This window comes from Aedes albopictus, chromosome 2 (assembly GCF_035046485.1).
Source record: "Aedes albopictus strain Foshan chromosome 2, AalbF5, whole genome shotgun sequence".
NCBI classification, from domain to species: domain Eukaryota; kingdom Metazoa; phylum Arthropoda; class Insecta; order Diptera; family Culicidae; genus Aedes; species Aedes albopictus.
Window position 1 is genome coordinate 421,927,058 of NC_085137.1, and position 22,346 is coordinate 421,949,403.

The following is a 22,346-nucleotide window of genomic DNA, read 5'->3' on the forward strand; positions in this document are numbered from 1 at the left end:
CTTAACGCTTCCTGTAGTGTAACGCAGTCTTCAATACAGGTGATCACGATGAAGATCTTCACGTCGTCCGCATAGAAAATAGTTCGCCGCGGGGCAGTTAAAACGCTACGTCGTTGATGAACAGTGAAAATAATAGTGGTCCAAGATTACTTCCTTGGGGCACTCCAGAGGGAATGGAAATAGAATCCGAATGAGTCAACCCGATACGCACTTTCATAGACCGGCCAGATAAATATGAGTCAAACCATCTGACAAAGCCATCTGACATTCCCAGTTTTTCAAGCTTATTGAGTAGCATGCTATGGTTCACGCGATCAAACGCCGACTTAAAATCCGTATAAATCGCGTCACCTTGTTTTCCAGCATCCATTGAACGAATACAAAGTGAAGTGAATTCGACGAGATTAGTAGCCACTGACCGTTTCAGGGAAAAAGCCATGTTGTGCCGTAGATATGTAGTTCTTACATGATTCAAAAAGAACGTTTTTCACGATAATCTCAAATAGTTTCGATCATGCGGCTCGTATCACTTGGGATACGAGGTCAGGAACTCCACAAACAAAATCAGCTGTGAAATTTGTTTGGTTGTCATTCTTTACGGTTTGCTCATTTTGTTTTTGATATTAACTTACTATCAAATTGTTACATTACTATCTTACCTACTTACTTACTCATAATCAAATTAATAATTAATTTTATTTTCGGATTGTTATCAAGAGCAAGTGAATTTCAAAATTTGTTATGGAAATATTGTAGTAATTCACTGTTATTAAATTGTTATTGAAACAAACAAAACATGTTATTAAATTAGTATCCCAGGAACAAAATTTTGTTATGATATTTGTTCTTTTGCCGCTTATGACAGACAAGTTTATAACATAATATGTTATGTTAATAACATTAAAATAGCTGATTCCATTATTCAGTTATTTTGCATAAATACCACATTTTATTATGCTGTTGTTATTCTCTTCTGCTCGGGACATACGATGCACGTAATTGAAGCGTCGGTTATCACAGAAGTTTGCATGACATATCATGTAAAAGTCATATCATGTAAACTTCCATTATATGTCACGTAATTCAGCATGACTCTGAGTATTTATATGACATATAACATAAATTTACATGATATATCATGTAAACCATCATAACACTAAGTTTACCAGATCTCTGCAGCATTTCTCGAGTGATCTTCCTGTTTTGTTTCTGTAAGATTTATAAGAAACTAGCAGTCTCCGGCAAACTTTGCTTGTCTAGGGCGGTTTATTATATTCTAATTCAAAGTCCCCCTTTTAAAACGTATGAAAAAAATGATTCTCAAAACATCTCAATTTCTCCTTTTTTTGCCGTTCAAACCTTCCTTGGGTTAAAACTATCACAGCAGCTGATGCTTACAAGAGATTTTCACTACATTTTTGTGATTCCAAATTTGTTACCACATTTTGGGAATTAGAGAAACTCAAATTCATATATCTGTCTATTTTGGTTGAACGCAAGAGTGACGCATATTACAGTTTCAGTACCCAAATCGAAGTTTTCAAAAATTACCTACTTCCTGAAATGATTGGTCTCCAGGAACTAATTTCGATATCTTATCAAGAAAAGACATATTTTCTTCCTTACAGAAGGCATTGTTGTACGAGAAGCTTATTCGCAGATTCCTATAGAAGTTTCTTTCAGGTTATTTTTAGGAAATCTCAAGGAACTTTTCTAGAACATTTAATTCTCCAAGAAGTTCATTCTGGAATTCCTCTAGGTTATCTCATACCATTTCGTTTGATCTCGTTTGGAATTCGATGAGAAACATTTTAGAGAAATGAGTGTCTTACTCTCGTGTTTTTAAGAGCTTTTCTCGGATTAACCTAGATGTCGCTTTTTAAATTTCATCTGGAGTTTTCTGGGGAATTCTTACAGGAATTCCACCAAGAATTAGAATTTATATGGAAAATCAATCTGGGATTTAACAAAGACATCCTCTTGAAATTCATCCATTTGAGATTCTCCAATGTTTTCCAATTGAAATTCTTACAGGAGCTCCTCCGTATCTTTCAGAATTTCCTTCCAAGATTATTTTCAGAAATGACTGCTGAAAATCTTTCTAACATATCTCCAGGAGTTCTTTTAGGGGTTCCTTCAAAATTACTTTCTTCAAAAGTATTTCTAGGATTTCAGCAGAACTTCTATCTTGGATCCTTTAACACTCCAAATACCGTGATAAAAAAAACCTCACGCCCAAGTAACAATTTCTATGCTTTCTGCGCTTAGACGTATTTTATGAAGGTTTTGTTATTGATTTGGTAAAGCCTTTTATGTTTAATGAAGCATTATAAACTGCAAAACCGTTTTAAAGACATGAGCAACTTTAAAACACTTTGTAGATACCTATAAGTCCATTCCATAAAACTTATTTTCTTGCCTTTTAGCCGAGCATAAATTTCGTTCTAAGCGGACTGTTAAGTACGCAATAAAACTTTGTACTAAAACTCCTTTCAATGCCGCACGCAAGGCGAATCACATCGGTCTTTAGGATTTTATGATTGCATTAAGTTATCATAAAGCAATCATTAACCTTCTTGGAATAACAAGTGGAAGCATTAAAGCAAGCTCAGGAGTGTCAGGTACCGCAATGGGATCTTCTTCCAGGAAATATATTTGATGCGAAATGCACACGAAAACGTAACCAGTTACGCATGATTGTTTGATACTACTGAAGAAAGCACCTGGTTCTTCATTATTGAGAATTCTTACCACTATATACACACCTAAAACTCAATCAGTTTAAACAGCAACCTCAAAATCACACGAAACACTGCCGAAAAACTGGTGAAAATATGAAAGTTTCTGTTTGTTTACATTGGTTTACGGGCATCGGCCAACCGGCAAGTTCTTAAGAGCAGTCAGTCTAAACCCGCATTTCAATAAAACCTAATAGTGTTTGAATAGCGCAAATGTTATGCGTTAAGAATAAGTGGGCGTATGCTAGACTTTGCTCCGTATTCTTGGAGAACAGCAACTCTTTAATATGTTGCTTCCACACCTATTGGTCCTAAACAATTACAATCAGAACCAAGAGGATTTAACTTGACGGCATCCATATTTTTTGTCACGGTTTTCTATTCCTACTTGCAAATTGTGCACGCCATGTTGATGTTTGGATTGCGATTTGAATGCACAATTTTGCAAGCGGGGTTGAAATAATTCTTTTGTAACACAACAAACCCGCAAACTGGCATGGCGCTTTACTTATTCAGCAACAATTTATTGCATTATAGCGAAAAACTTTTTTGGCATGAGTTTTCTCTGTCATAGAAACAGAGTTTTCTCCGTTAATATTGGAAATTTAATATTATTACCATGGCTGACCGACATAGTTTTGTTTTTATTTCGTCATTTATAATTTGCAATTAACTTCAATTCACTTGATGATTTTAGTTTCAGATTATTATTGGTTCTAATTCTTCATTCAAGACGTTGTTCGAACTTTGATAGGGCTTGTTGATCTTTTTAAGGCCTTTACATCTGATCTTATCTAAGTTGTATAGTAGACTACAAGAATATGCCACAAAATCAAATAGCATATAAAACGTTTTAAAAACTGGTTTTAGCAACCTCCTGTAGGGTGGGCCCTTTTGGGCTTTATAGGGTTTTATCACGGGTTTATTAGAGCTGTTAGGATTACTAAGCTTTAAAATAAGTTTTATCAGTTTGATTGTAACAACAGCTTGTATGCTATAAAAAAAACTAAAAATGTTACTTGGGCGCGGAATACCGTGATCAGAAAAAAAGTTGGAACTTATACTTTGAGCAGCTCGTTCTCAGTCGTATGTGGTCCGATACAAAAATTTTTTCAGGGATGTTCTACAAGTTGTTCTACAGGGATGTTCGGCAAGTATCCTAGTGCTCTTGATAAGCATCGTAGAAGGTTCGATCTTTCAGCAAAGTGTTTTATATTGATACTACACTTTCACGTATTCTATATTGATCTAGATCTGCTGTAACTGATCTAGATAAGTTTAATTATTTATATGTCTGTCTTGAATACTCGATATGCATTCTGGAAGGTTGCAGTCTTCGGCAAAGTTATTTGGATTGGTTAGTACTTCACTTTGACGTCTTCAGTTTTGATCTAGATCTAGAATTCCTTACATGGGTGAAAATAATTTACCACAGACTGATTTTTTTCCGCGATCAAGCAAAGACTATCGTCGTTTGAAGCATTTTTGAGTCATTCCAGGAAGGTACGAGGTTGCGTAAAAAAAAACTGCATTTGGGATGATTTGTAGTTTCGTGTACGTAGTGACTCGTGACGGTACTACGCGTACGTTTAGAAAATACATACATTTTCATACGTATAAGGAGTGTATCGTAAAGTAGTTGAAAATGTTTAGAATAGCCTCAAAAATTGTTCCATACAACTTTTAAGTAATTTTATTTTTGGAGATATCGTATAAATCCTTGAAAAAAGAAATGGCTTTTATGATTTTCTAAAAATGTTCTTTTAACTGGGTTTTTAAACTAGATTACTAAACGCATGTTTTTAAACTTTTGCACACCTTCTAAAAAATTGAAATTGCGAAAAAAGTTCGATAATGTTCGAAAATTGTTAACTTTTTTGTGCAAGCATAATAAGCTCCAGAATCCTCATAATATAGGCAAATTATTTTTTTCAAGAAAAATCTCCACTGCATTTAAGCGCAATTCTTTAAAATGAAAAAAAGCGGCATCGTTGCTTTGTGTCACGTTTTTTTCGCTTCTTCGTGAAATTGAATTCAATTCGGCCGAAGAAAAGTTCAAATGGCCGGTGAGGTTTTGCATTGCTGAAAACATTTTGAAAAACATTTGGTGAAGTGATTTGAGTGAAAAATGTTCCGCTGCTTTTGAGTTTGTGAAGTTTAGTTAAATCAGTTTTGTGCATTGGGGTTCATTGGGGTTTTGGTCGAATTATGTGGTGCTATGCCATCCGGTGAATTTGATTCGAGAATCCGGGTCTACGCCGCCCGATCTGTTCCGCGTGTGAAAAATTAAGTTTTATGCACGTATTACTGTAAAGCCAGCTCGATTGTTCTCTCCACGTCGTTTCTTGTGTAGTAAAATCAATACTGTTTGTATATTCTGAATGTGCCTATGAGTCCCGATACCGCTGATCAAGCCTTGGAATTGCTGGATCCATCGTTGCTGAAAAATTGAGTGTACTGGCAGACTATGCGAAATTCGGTGAGACCTTTCCTTGCACCACTTTATTCATATATATGCAATTTACTACATTAAATACGTGCCAGAAACAAAAATGCAAATTTTTGATTCAGGAAGTGTTAATGAATTGCAGATATCCATTTGATACCTAGATTCATTAATGCGGGGCTTACTGTTGTAGAAGACGACCTCAGGATGCACGTGTAAGTCAAGGCATACCTCGAAATGGGTCGTTAGATGTGCAGTAGAGCTATCACCTTCCATCTCCAGGACTAAAAATATTTGCGTCTATATATATCAGCATATATCAACAATAGACGCAGACATTTTTCTTCCATAAAAGCACTGCCGGTCAGTGGGCGATGGATTGCACACACACACACACACACACACACACACACACACACACACACACACACACACACACACAGGGCAGCAGGGACGGATGTCCTGGGGCCTGACGCACCCCCCCGCTTGCGAGTCAGCCGCGTAGTTGCCGGCTAAGAATAGGACTACTAACCCCAATTCAAGGTGTCAAGCGACCCGTGCCGAGGAATGAGTGATCGAGGGGGTGAAATAGATGCTCGATCTTTAACGGAGCCTGTGGGGCACCTGGGCACCCCCCACAGTAAGCTGTCCCTTACCGCGTTAATGCAGAGCTCTGGCGTGGTGGACATTCTTTCTCGTGCGACTCGTGGGAATAAAATATGAGTAACAAACCAATACAGAAATCAAGTGTAGCAGGTAGTAGTGGTGGGATCAACCCCTTCGCAAGAAGCGGGTTGATGAGATCTCCGACAAGGAGAAGTGAGGAGATAGGCGCTGGGAGTTGCGTACGCAGCTCAAGCGTGGGTGCTCCAGTCCACTTCCCGGCAAGCCAGCCGGTGGAGGTTATGGACGGAGCGTGGTTGTTGAGGGCCGTCAACCGAGGATCCAAAGGACGGTCCGCAATAGAGGTGGCTGAGCAGCAGCTTGGCAAAATCATCGACTTTGCGTCCACTAAGTCGAATATAAGCAAGGACCTGAAAACGGCCTTGCTTCGACTTAGGGCGTCGATCGACAATGCCAAGCAGGAGCACGCGGCACTCGCGTTGCTGACTGCTGCAGCAGCGGAGCCTGCAAATGAGAAAGTGCCGAAGTTTACCCAAACGGAGGCCTTCTCCTTCGCAGGAAGTCCGAATAAGGCGGAAGCGACTGCTCGCGACAAACGGGGCAAGCAATCGCAGAAGCGGGCGAGGCAACCGTCAGGCGAGGAGCTGTCTGGCGGTGCCCGCAAGGCCAGGCGAATCATTACCCCGAAAGTCGGTAATAATGCCGGAAGGTCGGACCCCAGCCAGGGTTCCCGGAAAGCTGGGAAGGGTGGGCCTGAAAAGGCTGGCCCGTCCCGGAACGATGGGAACAAGGCTTTGCGACCGCTAGTGGGCCCTCAACAGCCACAGAGTAGGGCGATCCAAGGGGTGGACCCCCCTTGGACGAAGGTAGAGCGGAAGAGGAAGAAGAAGGCGAATCCGCAGGTAGTAGCGCAGGACGCCAAGCCAAGGCGTAGGAGGGCAGGTGCCAAGCGCGAGAAAGGCGACGCTATCGTCATCAAGACGGAACAGTCCAAGTACTCGGACGTCTTGAAGATGATGCGAAGCGACGCCAAGCTTGAGGGTCTTGGAGCCGACGTACGCAGTATTAGACGTACTCGTACGGGCGAGATGATCCTGGAGCTGAAGCGCCAGAAGGAGCACAAGGGCGCCGCCTATAAGAGGCTGGCAGAAGAGGTCCTTGGTGAGGGTGTGCAGGTGAGGGCTCTGACACATGAGGCGACTCTGAAGGTCAAAGACATCGATGAGATCACCGAAGTGGAAGAGCTCGTCACGGCACTGCGGCAACAGTGCGATGTGCAGGTGGCCGCCGCAGCCGTTAAGCTACGGAAAGGGCCAGCAGGGACACAGATAGCCTTGGTTCAGCTACCTGTGGCGGACGTCAAAAAGTCCGTTAAAGTAGGGAGCATAAAGGTGGGTTGGTGTGTATGTCACCTGACATTCCACGAGCCACCAGAGGTTTGCTTCAGGTGTCTGGAACCAGGACACAAGTCGTGGGACTGCAAAGGCCCCGACAGGCGCAAACTGTGCAGGCGATGCGGCGCTGAAGGTCATAAGGCCCAAAGCTGCACGAGTCCGCCCATCTGCATGATCTGTACCGGGAAATCCTCGAACAACAGACATCCGATGGGCGGTCCAAGGTGCCCGGCCTTCAAGAAAGCCGCAGTGAACAACAAATCACAGTGCAGGTAACGCAGCTGAACCTGAACCACTGTGATGTGGCTCAGCAACTGCTTTGTCAGGCAGTTTCTGAGTGGGAGACGGATATCGCCATCATATCGGACCCACACCGAGTACCCGCCGGCAACGGCAACTGGGTCGCGGATGGGACCAGAAAAATGGCGGCGATATGGACGACGGGTAAACACCCCGTTCAAGAGTTGGTGTCTACTACCTATGAGGGCTTCGTGGTCGCCAAAGTAAACGGGGTCTTCTTCTGTAGCTGTTATGCGCCTCCGCGGTGGCCGATCGAGCAGTTCACGCAAATGCTGGACCGCTTAACGACCGTGCTAACAGGGCGAAGGCCGGTGGTAATAGCGGGCGACTTTAATGCCTGGGCCGTGGAATGGGGAAGCCGTTTCACGAACCAGCGGGGTCAGATCCTGCTAGAAACACTGGCCATCTTAGATGTCGACTTGGCTAATGTCGGTACCAAGAGTACCTTTAGTCGAAACGGAGCGGAGTCAATTATTGACGTGACCTTTTGTAGTCCTGGCCTAACAAGTAGTTCGAACTGGAGAGTAGATGATGGCTACACTCACAGCGACCACCTGGCGGTTCGCTACAGTATCGACTACAATAACAGCAGACAGCGGATAGAAGAAGAGGCGGCTAGGCCAAGGCCAAGCCCTCGCAGGTGGAAGACATCATACTTCGACGAAGGGGTATTTAGGGAGGCGCTCCGCCGTGAGCGAAACTTAATCGGTTTAGACGGCGACGAGCTGGTAGCGGTGCTCTCACGTGCGTGTGATGCGACCATGCCTAGGAGAGTCCACCCTAGAAATGGGAGGCCACCGGCTTACTGGTGGACCGACGCGATTGCGGACCTGCGCCGCGCCTGCCTACGGGCTAGGCGGCGGATGCAGCGAGCACGATCAGAGGAAGAGCGAAACGAACGGCGGGTGGTGTTCGCCGCTGCAAAAGCCGCGCTTAAGACCGAGATAAGAGCAAGCAAAAAGGCCTGCTTTGAGGGTCTCTGTCAGAGTGCCAATACGAACCCGTGGGGTGACGCCTACAGGATCGTTATGGCCAAGACGAGAGGTGTGATGGCTCCTACAGAGCAATCTCCAGAGATGTTGGAGGGGATCATTGGAGGACTTTTTCCGCGTCATGATCCTGGTCCTTGGCCTCCTTTCGTAGGACAGCCGGGGACTGGGGCTGGCGATGAGGAGAGGGTCACCGATGTGGAACTTGCGGGGATAGCTAAGTCCCTTAGCGTAGGTAAGGCCCCAGGTCCGGACGGAGTTCCGAACCTGGCCTTAAAAGTAGCTATTGCAGAGGCTCCCGAGATGTTCAGGTCTGCTATGCAGAAATGCCTGGACGAGGGAGTTTTCCCAGAAGCTTGGAAGAGGCAGAGCCTGGTACTATTGCCAAAGGCGGGGAAACCACCCGGAGACCCGTCGGCATATAGACCAATATGCTTGATTGACACGGCGGGGAAGGTGCTCGAAAAGATCATCCTCAATAGAATGTTGAGGTTCACTGAGGGCGTAAATGGTCTTTCGAGCAACCAGTATGGCTTCCGGAAGGGGAGGTCCACCGTAGACGCTATCTTGTCGGTTACAAAAACCGCCGAGAAAGCACTCGAGCCTAAGAGGAGGGGAATTCGCTTTTGCGCGGTAGTGACTCTGGATGTAAGGAATGCGTTTAATAGCGCCAGCTGGTCTGCTATTGCCGATGCGCTCTTGCGTCTGGGGATACCGGAGTACCTGTACAAGATTCTCGGAAGTTACTTTCAGAATCGTGTACTAGTCTACGACACGGAGGTGGGTCGGAAGTGCTTTCACATAACCTCAGGAGTCCCGCAAGGTTCCATCCTGGGTCCGGTGTTATGGAATGTCATGTACGACGAGGTGTTGAGGTTAGAGTATCCAGTGGGAGTGGTGATTGTCGGATTTGCCGACGACATTACGCTCGAAGTCTACGGTGAAACGATCGAGGAGGTAAAGTTGACTACCAACCACTCGATCAAAGTTGTGGAGGCGTGGATGCGGTCCAGGAAACTGGAGCTGGCTCACCACAAGACAGAGGTGACGGTTGTTAACAACCTGAAGTCGGAGCAGCAGACGGAGATCAGTGTAGGAGACTGTACTATCCTGTCAAAGCGCTCCGTCAAACACTTGGGCGTGATGATCGACGATAAGCTTACCTTCGGTAGCCACGTCGATTATGCCTGTAAAAGAGCCTCCACAGCTATTGCGGCACTGTCCCGGATGATGTCCAATAGCTCTGCGGTGTACGCCAGTAAGCGCAAGCTTCTGGCTAGTGTTGCTACATCCATACTTAGGTATGGCGGCCCGGCGTGGGGCACCGCGCTAAGTACTAAATGCTACCGACGGAAGCTGGAAAGTACTTACAGGCTTATGTGCCTGAGGGTTGCGAGCGCGTACCGTACCGTGTCACACGACGCTCTCTGCGTCATTACTGGTATGGTGCCTATCAGCATTCTTATCAGTGAGGACATGGAGTGCTTCGAAATGCGCGGCACAAGAGGCATACGCAGGACTGTCAGGATGGCCTCTATGGTCAAATGGCAGCGCGCGTGGGACAGTTCCACCAAAGGAAGGTGGACCTATAGGTTGATACCGAGGGTAGATAGTTGGATTAATAGGCGCCATGGGGAAGTCACATTCCACCTGACACAGGTCCTTACAGGTCATGGTTGCTTCCGACAGTATCTACACCGTTTCGGGCATGCGGATTCTCCCGAATGCCCAGTGTGCAATGGTTTAGAGGAAACGGCGGAACACGTTTTGTTCGTGTGCCCGCGTTTTCGCACAATGCGTGACCGCATGCTTGCCACATGCGGGGAGGACACAACTCCGGACAACTTGGTCCAGAGGATGTGTAGGGATGAGTTTGGCTGGAACGCCGTTTCAACGGCTATTACCCACATCGTCTGGGAGCTACAGAGGAGGTGGCGCGTGGACTCAGAGAATGGCTAGTCCAGATGCAGTACAAGAGGTGGTCCAGGGGTTCGGAGTCGGCTTCGTAGGTCATACCGGTGCCCTGCGGTCGAGATCGACCCTTACAACGATTAAGTGGCCGCGGAGAGGAAGTCCCGGTAGCGGTGCTGTCGTGGCGTCGGTCTACTGGGTTGGATCCGAGCCCGCGGTTGGAAAGGGGTCCCCGGCAAGGGTCGGGGTAGGTGAGATCCTGCTGTCTGCAACCTACGGGTGCATCTGATAGGGCCTGAAGGGTAGTTATACCCTTCCTTTGCGGGCAGGTCAGATCGGGTTGCACGTGGGCATCAGTTCTTGATGTCCGCTCAGCAGTAGGGCGCGGGCGGGGTTGACCCTGCCCGCCTTCCGAGGACAAAGGGAGTGGCGAGGACCACTCGGGAAACTGGCTAAGCGCCAGCATGCTACCGTGATGGACTCTCCAAAGCGAGTCATCGATGTTCGTTGCTGCAGGCTACGCAGCTAACCTTGTGGGTGCGATGTGCACTAGCCCCTCTCTGAAGCAATACCTTCTTGGTGGTTCCGGAGAGACGTAGGGTTTGGCGACCATAGGAATGGTTTAGTGGGTACGAGGAGAGAGTAGTCCTGGATTTTACTTTTGTTGTAGAAGACGGCCTGTCAGACCTACACTACCCTAACCTTCTGTTAGGGTGTCTGTTGAGCAGATTATCCCCCTATGGTTTAGAAGGAAAAAAAAAAAAAAAAAAAAAAAAAAACACACACACACACACACACACACACACACACACACACACACACACACACACACACACACACACACACACACACACACACACACACACACACACACACACACACACACACAATACTTTAAAATGAAAAAAAGCCAGTTTTAAGGAACCCCTTTTTTCTATGCTCCTCAAAATCATGTTTACGCAAATAAAAAATACATGAAATGAAAAATTCGCATTTTTTAAAATAGGGTATGTTTTTTAATTTATGGACGAGTAAGTTAGAGCAAAAAATAGAATTTTATAGATATTAAAAGCGGAACTTCAAAGTGTGACCAAAAATTAGACGTTTTTTGGAGTGGACCATTTTGTAGATATAGGAGAGTTTTCTATCGAAAATATGAATTTTAAAAGTCGGTGTTGCATGATATGTTATGTGTACATAACTGTTAATAAGCATCAATATTTTCCAGATTTTTTATCGTACAAATTTTACTCGCTACAGATTTTTGAAATGTTGAAAAATCTTAACAATATGGCATTTTGTGCAGAATTTTTGAGGTGTATTCATTAACCCATATTTTCAATAATACTAAACATTTTCCAAATTTTTCCAAGGTATTCTAAACTTAACTATATTGCGAAGATTTCATAGAAGAACCGAAATGAAAAGACCAACCCAGCTTCGAGATAGAGCATTCTGAACATTTTCAACTACTTTCCGATACACTCCTTAATATCATGTTCACACTCATCCGTGGCTGATCAAAAATGATTTCAGTAGTAAACAGAATCACAAAAATAAACTTAAACTAAAAGTTTTTATTTTAAATTTATTTTTGCAGAATCTCCTTAGTCAAGAGAAGATGAAAACGTTTTTTTGTCATGAATTTAAAAAAAATGATATTCTGGCGTTGCATAATAAATGGATGAAAATCTGGAGGTTGCTACACTAGGGAGTCATTACAAAAGAAAAACAAATGTCTAGATCAGCCACAGCTAATCTAGGCCAAAAAAATCTTTCAGAAAGCATATCCGGAACCCTAGTGGACACTAGAGCACTAGATAGACAATCAGAAAGATAAAATTGAATTAGAGCTAAACTAGATCAAAAGATTTACACATGTTACCACTTACCAGTCAATCCTAGCAACTTTGCCCAAAACTATGAACCTACAAGAGCATTGAAGACATTCCAAATTATGAAACCCTTTAAGATCAGTGCCATCAGAACAATACCATAATCCAAGAAGTAAGAGTGTAGTGCCATGTTCATTTAAAGGAGATGCATATTCAAAACATTGAAGATTCTAGTTTAGGGTAGTCTAGTCTACACATACACAGCCATTCATTGAAAGAATCTTGAATTGACTACTTTTATCATCTTTATTGTCATTATCAACCCTTGAAGTGCATCGGTGATGCATTACAAGCATGTCCGCCATTGAAAGACCAACGTACGAAAAACGCAACCCACCCGCAGAATTTCCACTATAATCACACAACCATTTATTTTACCAAACATGTTCTAGCCGGGTGCCGCAGTTCCACCGATCAAATTAAATTATACAGGACATCATCGAAAACACGCAACTCAAAAAGTTCTTGCTATCAACCACGTGTGTGCATCATGCTATGATTCACTGACACTTCTCTGCACTTCTCTGAAGACTCCGAACTTCCAGGGTGCATGTTTAGAGCCTCACAGCAGAGCGTTCATGATTAACAAAAATTTTAATCATGATTAATCATTGTAGATTAAAATTTTAATTTTGGTGATGATTGATTATGATTAATGATTAATTTGATTTTTATGCTGATTAAAGATTATGATTAATGATTAAAATTGGTTTTATCTGTGATTATTGATTATGATTAATGATTAAAAATGGCTCATTGATTAAAAATCATGATTAACCATGATTAATCAATCACGAAAAACTGGAAACGATTAAAATATATTTATTGTTGAACATGTTTCTGAAGTTTCAAAAGTAAAAGGTAACTCTGTACGGGAGATTTTTGAAAAAAGAAACATAAATAATATTATTTAGAACAGCATTTCAACCAATTTAAATTGGATCATAAATTTTATATGATGAATCATTTTTGGTGATGAATGATTAATGATTGATTAATATTTTTTTTCTTATGATTATGATTACAGATTAATGATTAGATTGCAAAAATAGTGTGATTAAGATTAATGATTAATGATTAAATGAGATTTTTTGTGTGATTATGATTAATGATTTTGATTAATCTTAATCATTAATCATTAATCATGATTAAATTTATGATTAATCATTAACGCTCTGCCTCACAGTATCGTATTGAAAAATAAAATTGATCTAGATCAAATACTTCAGATCTATATCAAAACTGGAGACATAGAAGTATGGTACCAACCAATTCAGTGCTGAATTTGTGCAAGATTGCAACCTTTTGCACATGAAGCATTATAGAAAATCATATAGAAACATTATCTATTTTTTTCAACTATAGCAGATCTAGATCTCGAATCGAAGGCGTGAAATTTTTGTACCAACCAATCCAGTGAACTTTTCGTCCGATCAAAAATAAAACTTATCTAGATCATTTACAGCAGATCTAGACCAAAACCGGAGACGTGAAAGTGTAGTACCAATCGGTCCCGAAAACTTTGCCGGAGACAGAAACACTCTAGGATGCATGTAGAGAATTGTAGAGAGTGAGTTAAAAAAATAATACTTATCTAGATAAAATACAGCAGGTCTATATCAAAACCGATTAGGTAAAAGTGAAGTGCTAACCAACGCAGAGAACTTTGTCGAAGACTGCAATTCTCCAGGATGCATAGCTAGAGCTCCAGAAAGTAATGTAGAAAAATAAAACTTATCTAGATAAATTACAGCAGATCTAGGTCAAAGATACAGATGAGAAAGTGAAGTAATAACCAATCCAGAGAACTTTGCCGAAGACTGCAACTCTATATGATGCATATCGTGGATTCTATAAAATCATATAGAAAAACAAAACTTATCTAGATCAATTACAGCAGCTCTAGATCAACCCTGAAGACGTCAAAGTGAAGTACTAACCAATCCAAATAACTTTGACGAAGACTGCAACCTTCTAGGATGCATTTCGAGTATTCTAGAGAGTCATACAAATAATAAAACTTATCTAGATCAGTTACAGCAGATCTAGATCAATATAGAATACGTAAAAGTGTAGTACCAATCAATATAAAACACTATGCTGAAGACTCGAACCTTCTAGGATGCTTATCAAGAGTACTAGAGTACATGTCGGTCGGGAATCGAGTTCATTTGTAGCTAGGGATGTGCAAGATAGTTACGCAAATTGTATACTACCTCTACAGTATGCCTTTTTTATCAAATCTACTGATTTCTAGTCATTTTTCGTGGCCACCACCAAAACTTGGCATGCAAATAAAAAAATACGATATTTTTAAAAAACGTTCCTTACTCACGCTGGTCTGGGGGGAAAATGAGCATACCTATAAATATATTTTTTTGCAAAACATAAAAGTAGAAGATCCCTGAAAAAAATAAATAAATCGGATCACAGACGGCTGAGAACGAGCTGTTCAAACTTGTAGTTCTCACTTTTTTCCTATCACGGTATTTGGAGTGTTAAAGCAGCCTCCATTTAAACAAAAGTTGAGCACAAGATGTATAATCATTTGTTCAGCCCATAAACATCTAATTTTGGTGATTTTATTCAACATTTGGTTGATTTGAGGTTCAGTACAAGGCTGATTTAATGCTTAATATGCGCTTGATCAGCAATCAATAAAATTTATTTATTGTGTAAAAATTGAAAATTAAACACTTTCGTAACATAATATATTCCATTTGCGGCTTTTTCATTTCTAGAAGAGATGTTTAGAAATGTATAAATTAATCTATTGGATTTACAGTCACTCACCTTAGTACCTACTCCAAATACAATTGTATACGTATCCTCGAACACGAAAGCATTACATGTTGTGTCGGAATAATCAAGAACATGAGTTGAACAAAGCTTGTAGAAGCGAAATTAACTCTACAAAAAATTTGTTTGGGTCAGCTGTCAAAAATTATTTGATTAAAGGTTGAACAAGTGATGATTAATTCTGCATGTTGGTGTAAGTTTTAAAGCTGGTTACACAGATAAATAATATTCTATTCAACTTGATATTCAGCCATCTATGTATTGCTGACTTAAAAGGTTGAACAAGCCATACTTCAGACCAACACTCAGCTGTCGGGACAGCTCCTAATATCGACTCTAATACTGTCTAATAAATATTAGTTTCCTAATCTTCAGAAAAAATCAAAGGGTTTTAGTTCTAGTATGTCATGACTTCCGCGATTGAATACTTCTGTCAATGAAATGGCGGACGCAAACACGGTTTGTATAAACACAGTCCTAATTTTTCCGTTTTAAATTTACAATCCGCTATATTTTTTTTTAGCATCGGTATGCCAGTTTCTGGCGAGAGATTGAATATGTTGTAGGGGTAGTTCCAAAGCGAGTTCAAAGAATCTTAGAGATTGAAAACTACGCAGCAAGCTCAAGTATTGGCGATATGAAGGAGCAAGACCTGGCTGATATTGAAGCGGATTTTCAACACCTGGCGGACCACTACGCCACGCGGGTTACCGTTGATGATTACAACGAGATTTACGGACCATTCCAAAACAATCCCGAAAGGTTCAAGCTTCTTAGCGGCGAAAAAAAGACCATGATGGCTATTGCGAAAGCGGTTTCGCAACACGGAATTGAAAAATTTCTCGACGGTGTTTTCGAAAAACCAAACGCCAGGCTTAACGAAAGTGTGGATGTGGTAGCCAAAATAAAGGCTTATTATGCAGAAAGGTATGTTGCCGAAACAATCTGTATTTCTTCAATAAAGATTTCGCCCTTTTTTTAGGCAAGCAGATTCTGTAGAATTCAAGCGGTTTTTTGATGGACTATCTAACTTGACCATCCTTGACGTTACGCATGATGGAATTATACTGAACTGCGTATTTTGTTTACCGAACAAACCGCAGAAAGTCCTAAGATCTGGAAGTGGCTGGTTGATCGGTAATTTCGTAAAACACTGTGAAAAATTTCATTATGCACTACCAGAAGCTGGACCAAAACGAAAACGGAAACGCCGACATGAAGTCAATGCAACTAGCGATGCCAGATACTCCGGAGATAAATCCACTTCTGATCCAGATCTTCCGTTGTTCGATGTCGACGAATTTATCGAAGCAAATGATACAAATGCAAACATGTCCGGTGAGGTTTGAAACTATATGCTGACGAATTAAACTAGTTAATAATGTATACCATGTTTTGTTTGTCTAATAACAGTCAGGACTTTTTACATAAGAATGTGAACCGTGTGAATGAAAACTTAGAAACACGCATCGCCAAACAACTCGTTCATGCTTTGCGTAACGAACGAAATTTTAATGATAGGTAGTAGTCGACCATTTACAATGGCACATGTCCCGGAGTGTTGACATATTGAAAAACCTCAGAATAATTCAAGAACAAGATCTTTTATTCACACGGTCACGTAAACCACGTAAATCCACACTGTAATCCTTTTTCAATGAAAAATAAAGTTTTTCTCAATATATTTTTGTAGACAACACCGATTCTGAAACCGAGGATCCAGATGATGCTATTGTGTTGAAAACCTTCATAAATATGCATTCCGCATGGAAAGATAAAAAGTTGCAAGCAAGGCGATATACAAGCTTCGAAAAAGACATTTGCGCATACCAATTTTTAACGGCCGGCAGAGGAAACTATGCCTTTTTAGCTAGCAACAGCAGCACGATATCTATAAAGACAATTCAACGCCACTTGAAACAAAATACCGTTCAAATAACCGAGGGAAAAATCGACGCCAAAGGACTGAAGCAATATCTGTTGCGGAATGAATTCCCACTGGCTGTAATCCTTTGCGAAGATGCAACCAAAATTTCTGCAGCATTGGAATATGATTACATTAGCGATTCTGTTCGGGGTTTGGTGTATCCATTGGATGAACATGGGCTACCAAACACAGATTTATTTACTGCAACAAGTGCATATAAAATGGCGGAAGATATTGAAAAATATCCTGTCGGTAATCATGCATACGTCCAATTAGCACTACCGCTAGCTAACAATGCATCTCCTTATGTGTTGTTCCACACGTGCTCAGATAACAAATTCGAAGCAAAAGACGTACTAAACCGATGGAAACATACAGAATACTTATTAGAGAGGGAAGGTATAAAAGTCATGGCGCATGCAAGCGATGGCGACCCAAGGCTGTTAAAAGCCATGAAGATTCGGGAGGATATGGAAGCAGCGATACTCCATCTCGTTGGGGAGATTGGTTCAGGATTCGTGAAAGCCTGACGACACCGATCAACGTACACACTGTTAACAAGTTCCGAAATCGGCTTATCAATTCAGATATGCAATTTGGTATTGTTTTGTTTGTTTATGTTGTACTCAAATTGTAATAACTTTTGTTTTAATTATACAGGCCGTTACACCATCACAAAAACTCATTTAAAACAGCTGGTTCTATACCACTCGAAGGATAAGCATTGCTTAACAATGTCGGACATTGACATTAAAGATAAAATGAAATTCGGGCCGACACTAAAAATGATGAAGAAGCCAACCATTGAGTATTTGAAAGATAATATAGCCGACAGTAACGCAACCGCCCTTTTCCTTGATCTAATGCGTATGATGTATCGGTCGTACGTTGACGAGGATGTCATGCCACTGGAGAGAATCCAAGATTTATGGTATTGTTTGCATCCTGTAAAATTTTATAAGTTTGCTTATTTTTTCATTTCGTTTAAGGACTGCGACCTTCATAGTTCGAGCATGGCGGAATTGGACAAAGAAACGATTTCAAAATATGAAACAATGCATTTCTTCCAACGCATACATGTCGCTTGAGTTGAATGCTCATGCTTTGATTGTTTTCATGGAGTTTTGCCGAAGCAATGGCACTCCAGAACAATTTTTGGTATCCTGTTTGTCTAGCCAGCCGAACGAGAAAATTTTTCGACAGCTAAGATCAATGGCAACAACTAATCAAACCATTGTAAATTTCACCGCTAAAGAGCTGACCAGTAAACTAAAGAGAGTTCAGATGAAAACTGATATTATGTACCGATGTAGCGATCGTGTTAATTTTCCCAGCATAACGCGATATTCAAACAATCGCAAAGTTCAATATTCTCTGCCATCCCCAGATGAAATTATTGATGCAGTGATTAGAGCAAAACACTCCGCCAATGATGCATTGGTTGGAATAGGAATTGAGGAACAAAACATTAACATGGATGACTCAATTGCTCTTATAGCAGATAATCTACCACCGGAATTTGAATTCATTGATATGCAGGATTACGAAGACGATGACCATGACCAGGAAGAGGATAATATATTCGAAAATATTGAAGCTAATCTTAATCCAAGCTTTCAACACGAAGATTCTGAAATTGAAGAGAATATCGACGAAGAATATGGTAACACAATTTGATATAACATTTTTTTCTTAATTTGTAATACGTGTATCACTGGAAATTAGACGCTGAGCTGCAATCGAAAGAGGACCACATATCTGAACCTAACGATATCACTGATGAAGAACCAATTTACGAAGCATCGAGATTATTTCCAAATTGCGGAACACATTTAAGCTTGAAAAGTACAACAGCGGGTACCAAGCACACGTTCAGAATATCAACTAGTACCGGTTTAATACGAAATATCAAAAAAGCTACCTTATTATGGATGTTGGTACCAAGCCGATACAAATTGAGTACCGACAGAATAAGAAGATTTACCCAAAGAGATTTTGAGATTGTTTAAACTACATTTGAAGCCATTGATATTAAATTTAAAATTTTATTATCAGTTTAAATTGTTATATTAAATAAAATACTGTTTGTATGTTCATTGTTTATTTTTTTCTTGAACACTGGGAAATAAAAAAAAAACATTGAAACCTTGTTAAGACTTCTGACCATGAAGACCATGAAACTTCCAGGAACTCTAAAACTCTTTAAACGCCCTTGAACGGCATATGCTTGGGCATATGCAAATTTCCTGAGACCCCTTGAGGTATCCCTGATTTCCCTCTGAATCCTCTTGAGACCCCTGCAACGTCGCTGAAAATTCCCTAGAACACCCCATGAAACTCGCTAAAATCCCTGAAATGCCTCTAAAGACGTTTAAGAAACCCCCTTCTGAAGTTGTTGAATGGTTTAAATTAACCAAAAAAGAATTCCATTTGATTTGCAGAAAATTTAATTTTGGGTATCCATTCGTTTATTCTATTAAAACAGAACAAGGATGCAAATTGGAATGGTTGAATACGACTCTTCAAACCTTCAAATTGTCAACTCTCATCTAATCTATTTTGTTTACAAGTTAAATATTTTGGCACGGCATACTTGATGGGAAATCTTTTCATTCAGTTTTTTGAAGGTATTAATACCGCCTAATACCGCTAATATTATTAATAAGTATCAGAAGTGACCCGCCCCTAGGCTGTCGTTGTATTCAGCCTCTGACACCATTGACCAGTCAATGTTCAGCTATTACTCTCACTGTTCAGCATTCACTGTTACTAGTATTTGAGGTATTTGAAGTACGTAGCACACATCTTGTAGAAGCGCAACGTTTTAAAGAACCGGTAAATGGATTCGACGAAAATGCATTCTGATGTTAACAATGGCTGAACAACCATCTTGATGGATTTTCAGCCAAATTCGTATTAACAAGAATGTGTGCTTCGGGCACGATCAAAGGCTTATGCAGAACCAAGCGAAATATACAAACATTGATCACTCGAGTGAAATTTAAAGCAAACTTGTAGAATGATCCTTGCTAAATATCAGATTACAGTAGTCTATTAAACATTATTTATTGCACAAAACTATTTTTTTTTAATTCGATAAATAACACTTTTTTATGTTTGTTATTTAATGATGGTGACACTCAGGTAGTGGACACAATCATTAAATGATATTTTTGATTTAACCTGGTAGCACCCTACCAAATTACAACTCTTTTCAATTCAAGTAATGGTTCGACTAAAGCTGCTAAAAAAATGCTCAATCTCCTGAACAAACTCCTCAATGTTGACCATCGGCTAATCCCAAGCGATAGCGATAACTTTCTTCGCTGTTGACTTACACAAAAACCCCCAGCAGCCATTGTAATTTCCATACAATAGCCTCTAAATCTCACATTTTCCCTCGTGTCATCGGAACTCTTCGAGGCTGCTTTCGATTCCCACAATCCACCAGAACCCAGAGAACAAAGAGCACTGTACTCCACCCAGTTCGAAGCGGTAGTGTGTTTGCCATTTTTCTCCCCAGAGTCACAGACCCAACCGAGTCCGATAACAGTTGGTTGCCTGTTGCCTTTCCATAACACTTGAAAGAGACCGGAAACGGTCCGACCGGAGTTGGATGCGATTACATGTGTTACCTGTTCGGCGGGGATCCTATTGAAGTCATCATCATCCGCTAGGACAACTGGTTGAATCCACTTGTTCGTCGTAAAGGGCTGAAAGGGCGGAAAAAATGGCGCTCATTATGTAACTGGGCGTCCCACACACACACTGGACCGCACCGGACTGGAGCGGACACGGGATCGGATTCTCTTGCAGCATCAGCAATCCTGTTCAGGGAATGATGTTCTCGATCTGGGGCGGGCAGCAGGTGGGTGTTTGCTTTCTAAACGATGATGGGTGTCCTTCGGAACACTTGTCTTCGTTCTTCGTTGGAACAATTATTTTGCACTTTCCGCCGGCAGTGCCTCGCCCCTAATCGACCGTGATGGATGGGAATCACTGCTCGGAACATGAGAAAACATAGGGGCGTAACTTCTCCCACTAGCACGAATTGTTAGCGAAAAACAAGCTGCTTGAATCCACGTTGATAAGTGGGGTGTGAAAATAGATGATTTCTCCTAATAAGCATTACACTTCTATATTCGTTTCACGTTTTCTTGCTTCGTTTTCAAGGCTTTTTGTTTCGGGAGAAAACACTCATCTTCTTGCTTTGTGTCGAGATTAATTCACTCAATTGCTTCGCCATAGTCGAGAAACGGCAGTTTCGAATCCACAGGTTTTTCAAGCAACACCCACAAGACGCTCCCAGCGATTTGTTGGTTTTATTCGATTTTCGATTTGTTTCCGCCAATTCTCATTTTCTTTCACACAAATTTGCACTTGAACCAGAAGAACGGGAATTTCATTTGGTTTCCGAGAACGCTTCTTTGTATTCCGAGCACGTTAGCAGGAAACTCATTTCCTATCAACAAATCTTCGTTTCCGGAGTTTTTTTTTTTCAAATCCGCGTTGAAGCACTAACCAGCTCCGGTATCATTTTTCACTCCTTACAATCTATCCCCACAATAAAACCCCGTACTTGCCTTTCAATCTAGAAACAAACCCACAAAATAAGCAAACAGTAGACTACAAGCTCACATTTTCACTGATCGTCAAACAATTCTATCACTACGAGCTCGCCTTTCTATCATGACTTCAACAGGCCTTCGCAATAAAAACCATCTAAAACCCCCGACCGTCCTTCGAAACCGCGAGAAACCTAGGGCCAAACTGCATCCAAGCCCATGTGCAAAAAACGGCGCAATTGCACTCGAACCAAATATCACCAAAACTTCCGATATCCGGTGATAACCCCGTCGTAGCCAGCGACCCTTACAACACCACTAGGGTGTCCTTCCCGTCTGTCCGGGCGCGCGCGCGTTCCTTCTCAACTCCGATCTTATCCGCGAACCCCCGCTTGAGGGCGACGATTTTCTAGGGCGTACGGGTGGCGTACTTCTCGCACGAAGAACCGTTTTGTTCAGGCGTAATGGTCCTGTCCTGGTTGTGGATCTCTCCGGCCGCTACCAACTGTGGATTGGTACTGCCGTACGGGCTGACCGAAGTCGGTTTTGGTCCAGCACTCAGCAGCCGTCGTTGTCGGCTTCGGTGGTGGCAAACACAACAAGTGCAACAAGCTGTGCGTAGGGAGGAACTCACTGGAACGAGTTACACCCAGTTTTTCCCGACTGACGACGGCGAGTGACTGTGAGGAAGCTCTTGCACTGGCGCGCGAAAAAGGCGCGCCAAGCTGTATAGGGAGAGCCTCTCCCGGAGGGAAACT

At 41.7% G+C, this 22,346-nt stretch overlaps 2 protein-coding genes across 5 annotated transcripts in view; one reads left to right on the forward strand and one right to left on the reverse strand.

Annotated features, from left to right (window-relative positions):
* LOC109426613 (uncharacterized) overlaps window positions 1–22,346 on the reverse strand; it is a 678,826-nt gene that overhangs the window by 262,263 nt on the left and 394,217 nt on the right. The window lies entirely within an intron of this gene.
* Window positions 15,195–19,106, forward strand: LOC134288507 (uncharacterized). 2 transcript variants are annotated; one of them, XM_062853559.1, is made up of 4 exons: window positions 15,195–16,023; window positions 16,079–17,954; window positions 18,013–18,686; window positions 18,749–19,106. In XM_062853559.1, exons 2-4 carry the CDS (start codon window positions 17,641–17,643, stop codon window positions 19,030–19,032), a joined length of 1,272 nt encoding a protein of 423 aa, XP_062709543.1. In that variant the 5' UTR covers window positions 15,195–16,023; window positions 16,079–17,640; the 3' UTR covers window positions 19,033–19,106. The 2 variants fall into 2 exon arrangements, with proteins under 2 accessions (XP_062709543.1, XP_062709542.1); XM_062853558.1 differs by having other exon boundaries at window positions 15,195–17,954.

Excerpts from the sequence above, each read along its gene's own strand:
- LOC134288507 (XM_062853558.1), top strand. The coding sequence starts at position 17,641 with ATGTTGTACTCAAATTGTAATAACTTTTGTTTTAATTATACAGGCCGT. Across the intron at positions 17,955-18,012 it reads GAGAGAATCCAAGATTTATG|GACTGCGACCTTCATAGTTC; the intron begins GTATTGTTTGCA and ends ATTTCGTTTAAG. Across the intron at positions 18,687-18,748 it reads GAATATCGACGAAGAATATG|ACGCTGAGCTGCAATCGAAA; the intron begins GTAACACAATTT and ends ACTGGAAATTAG.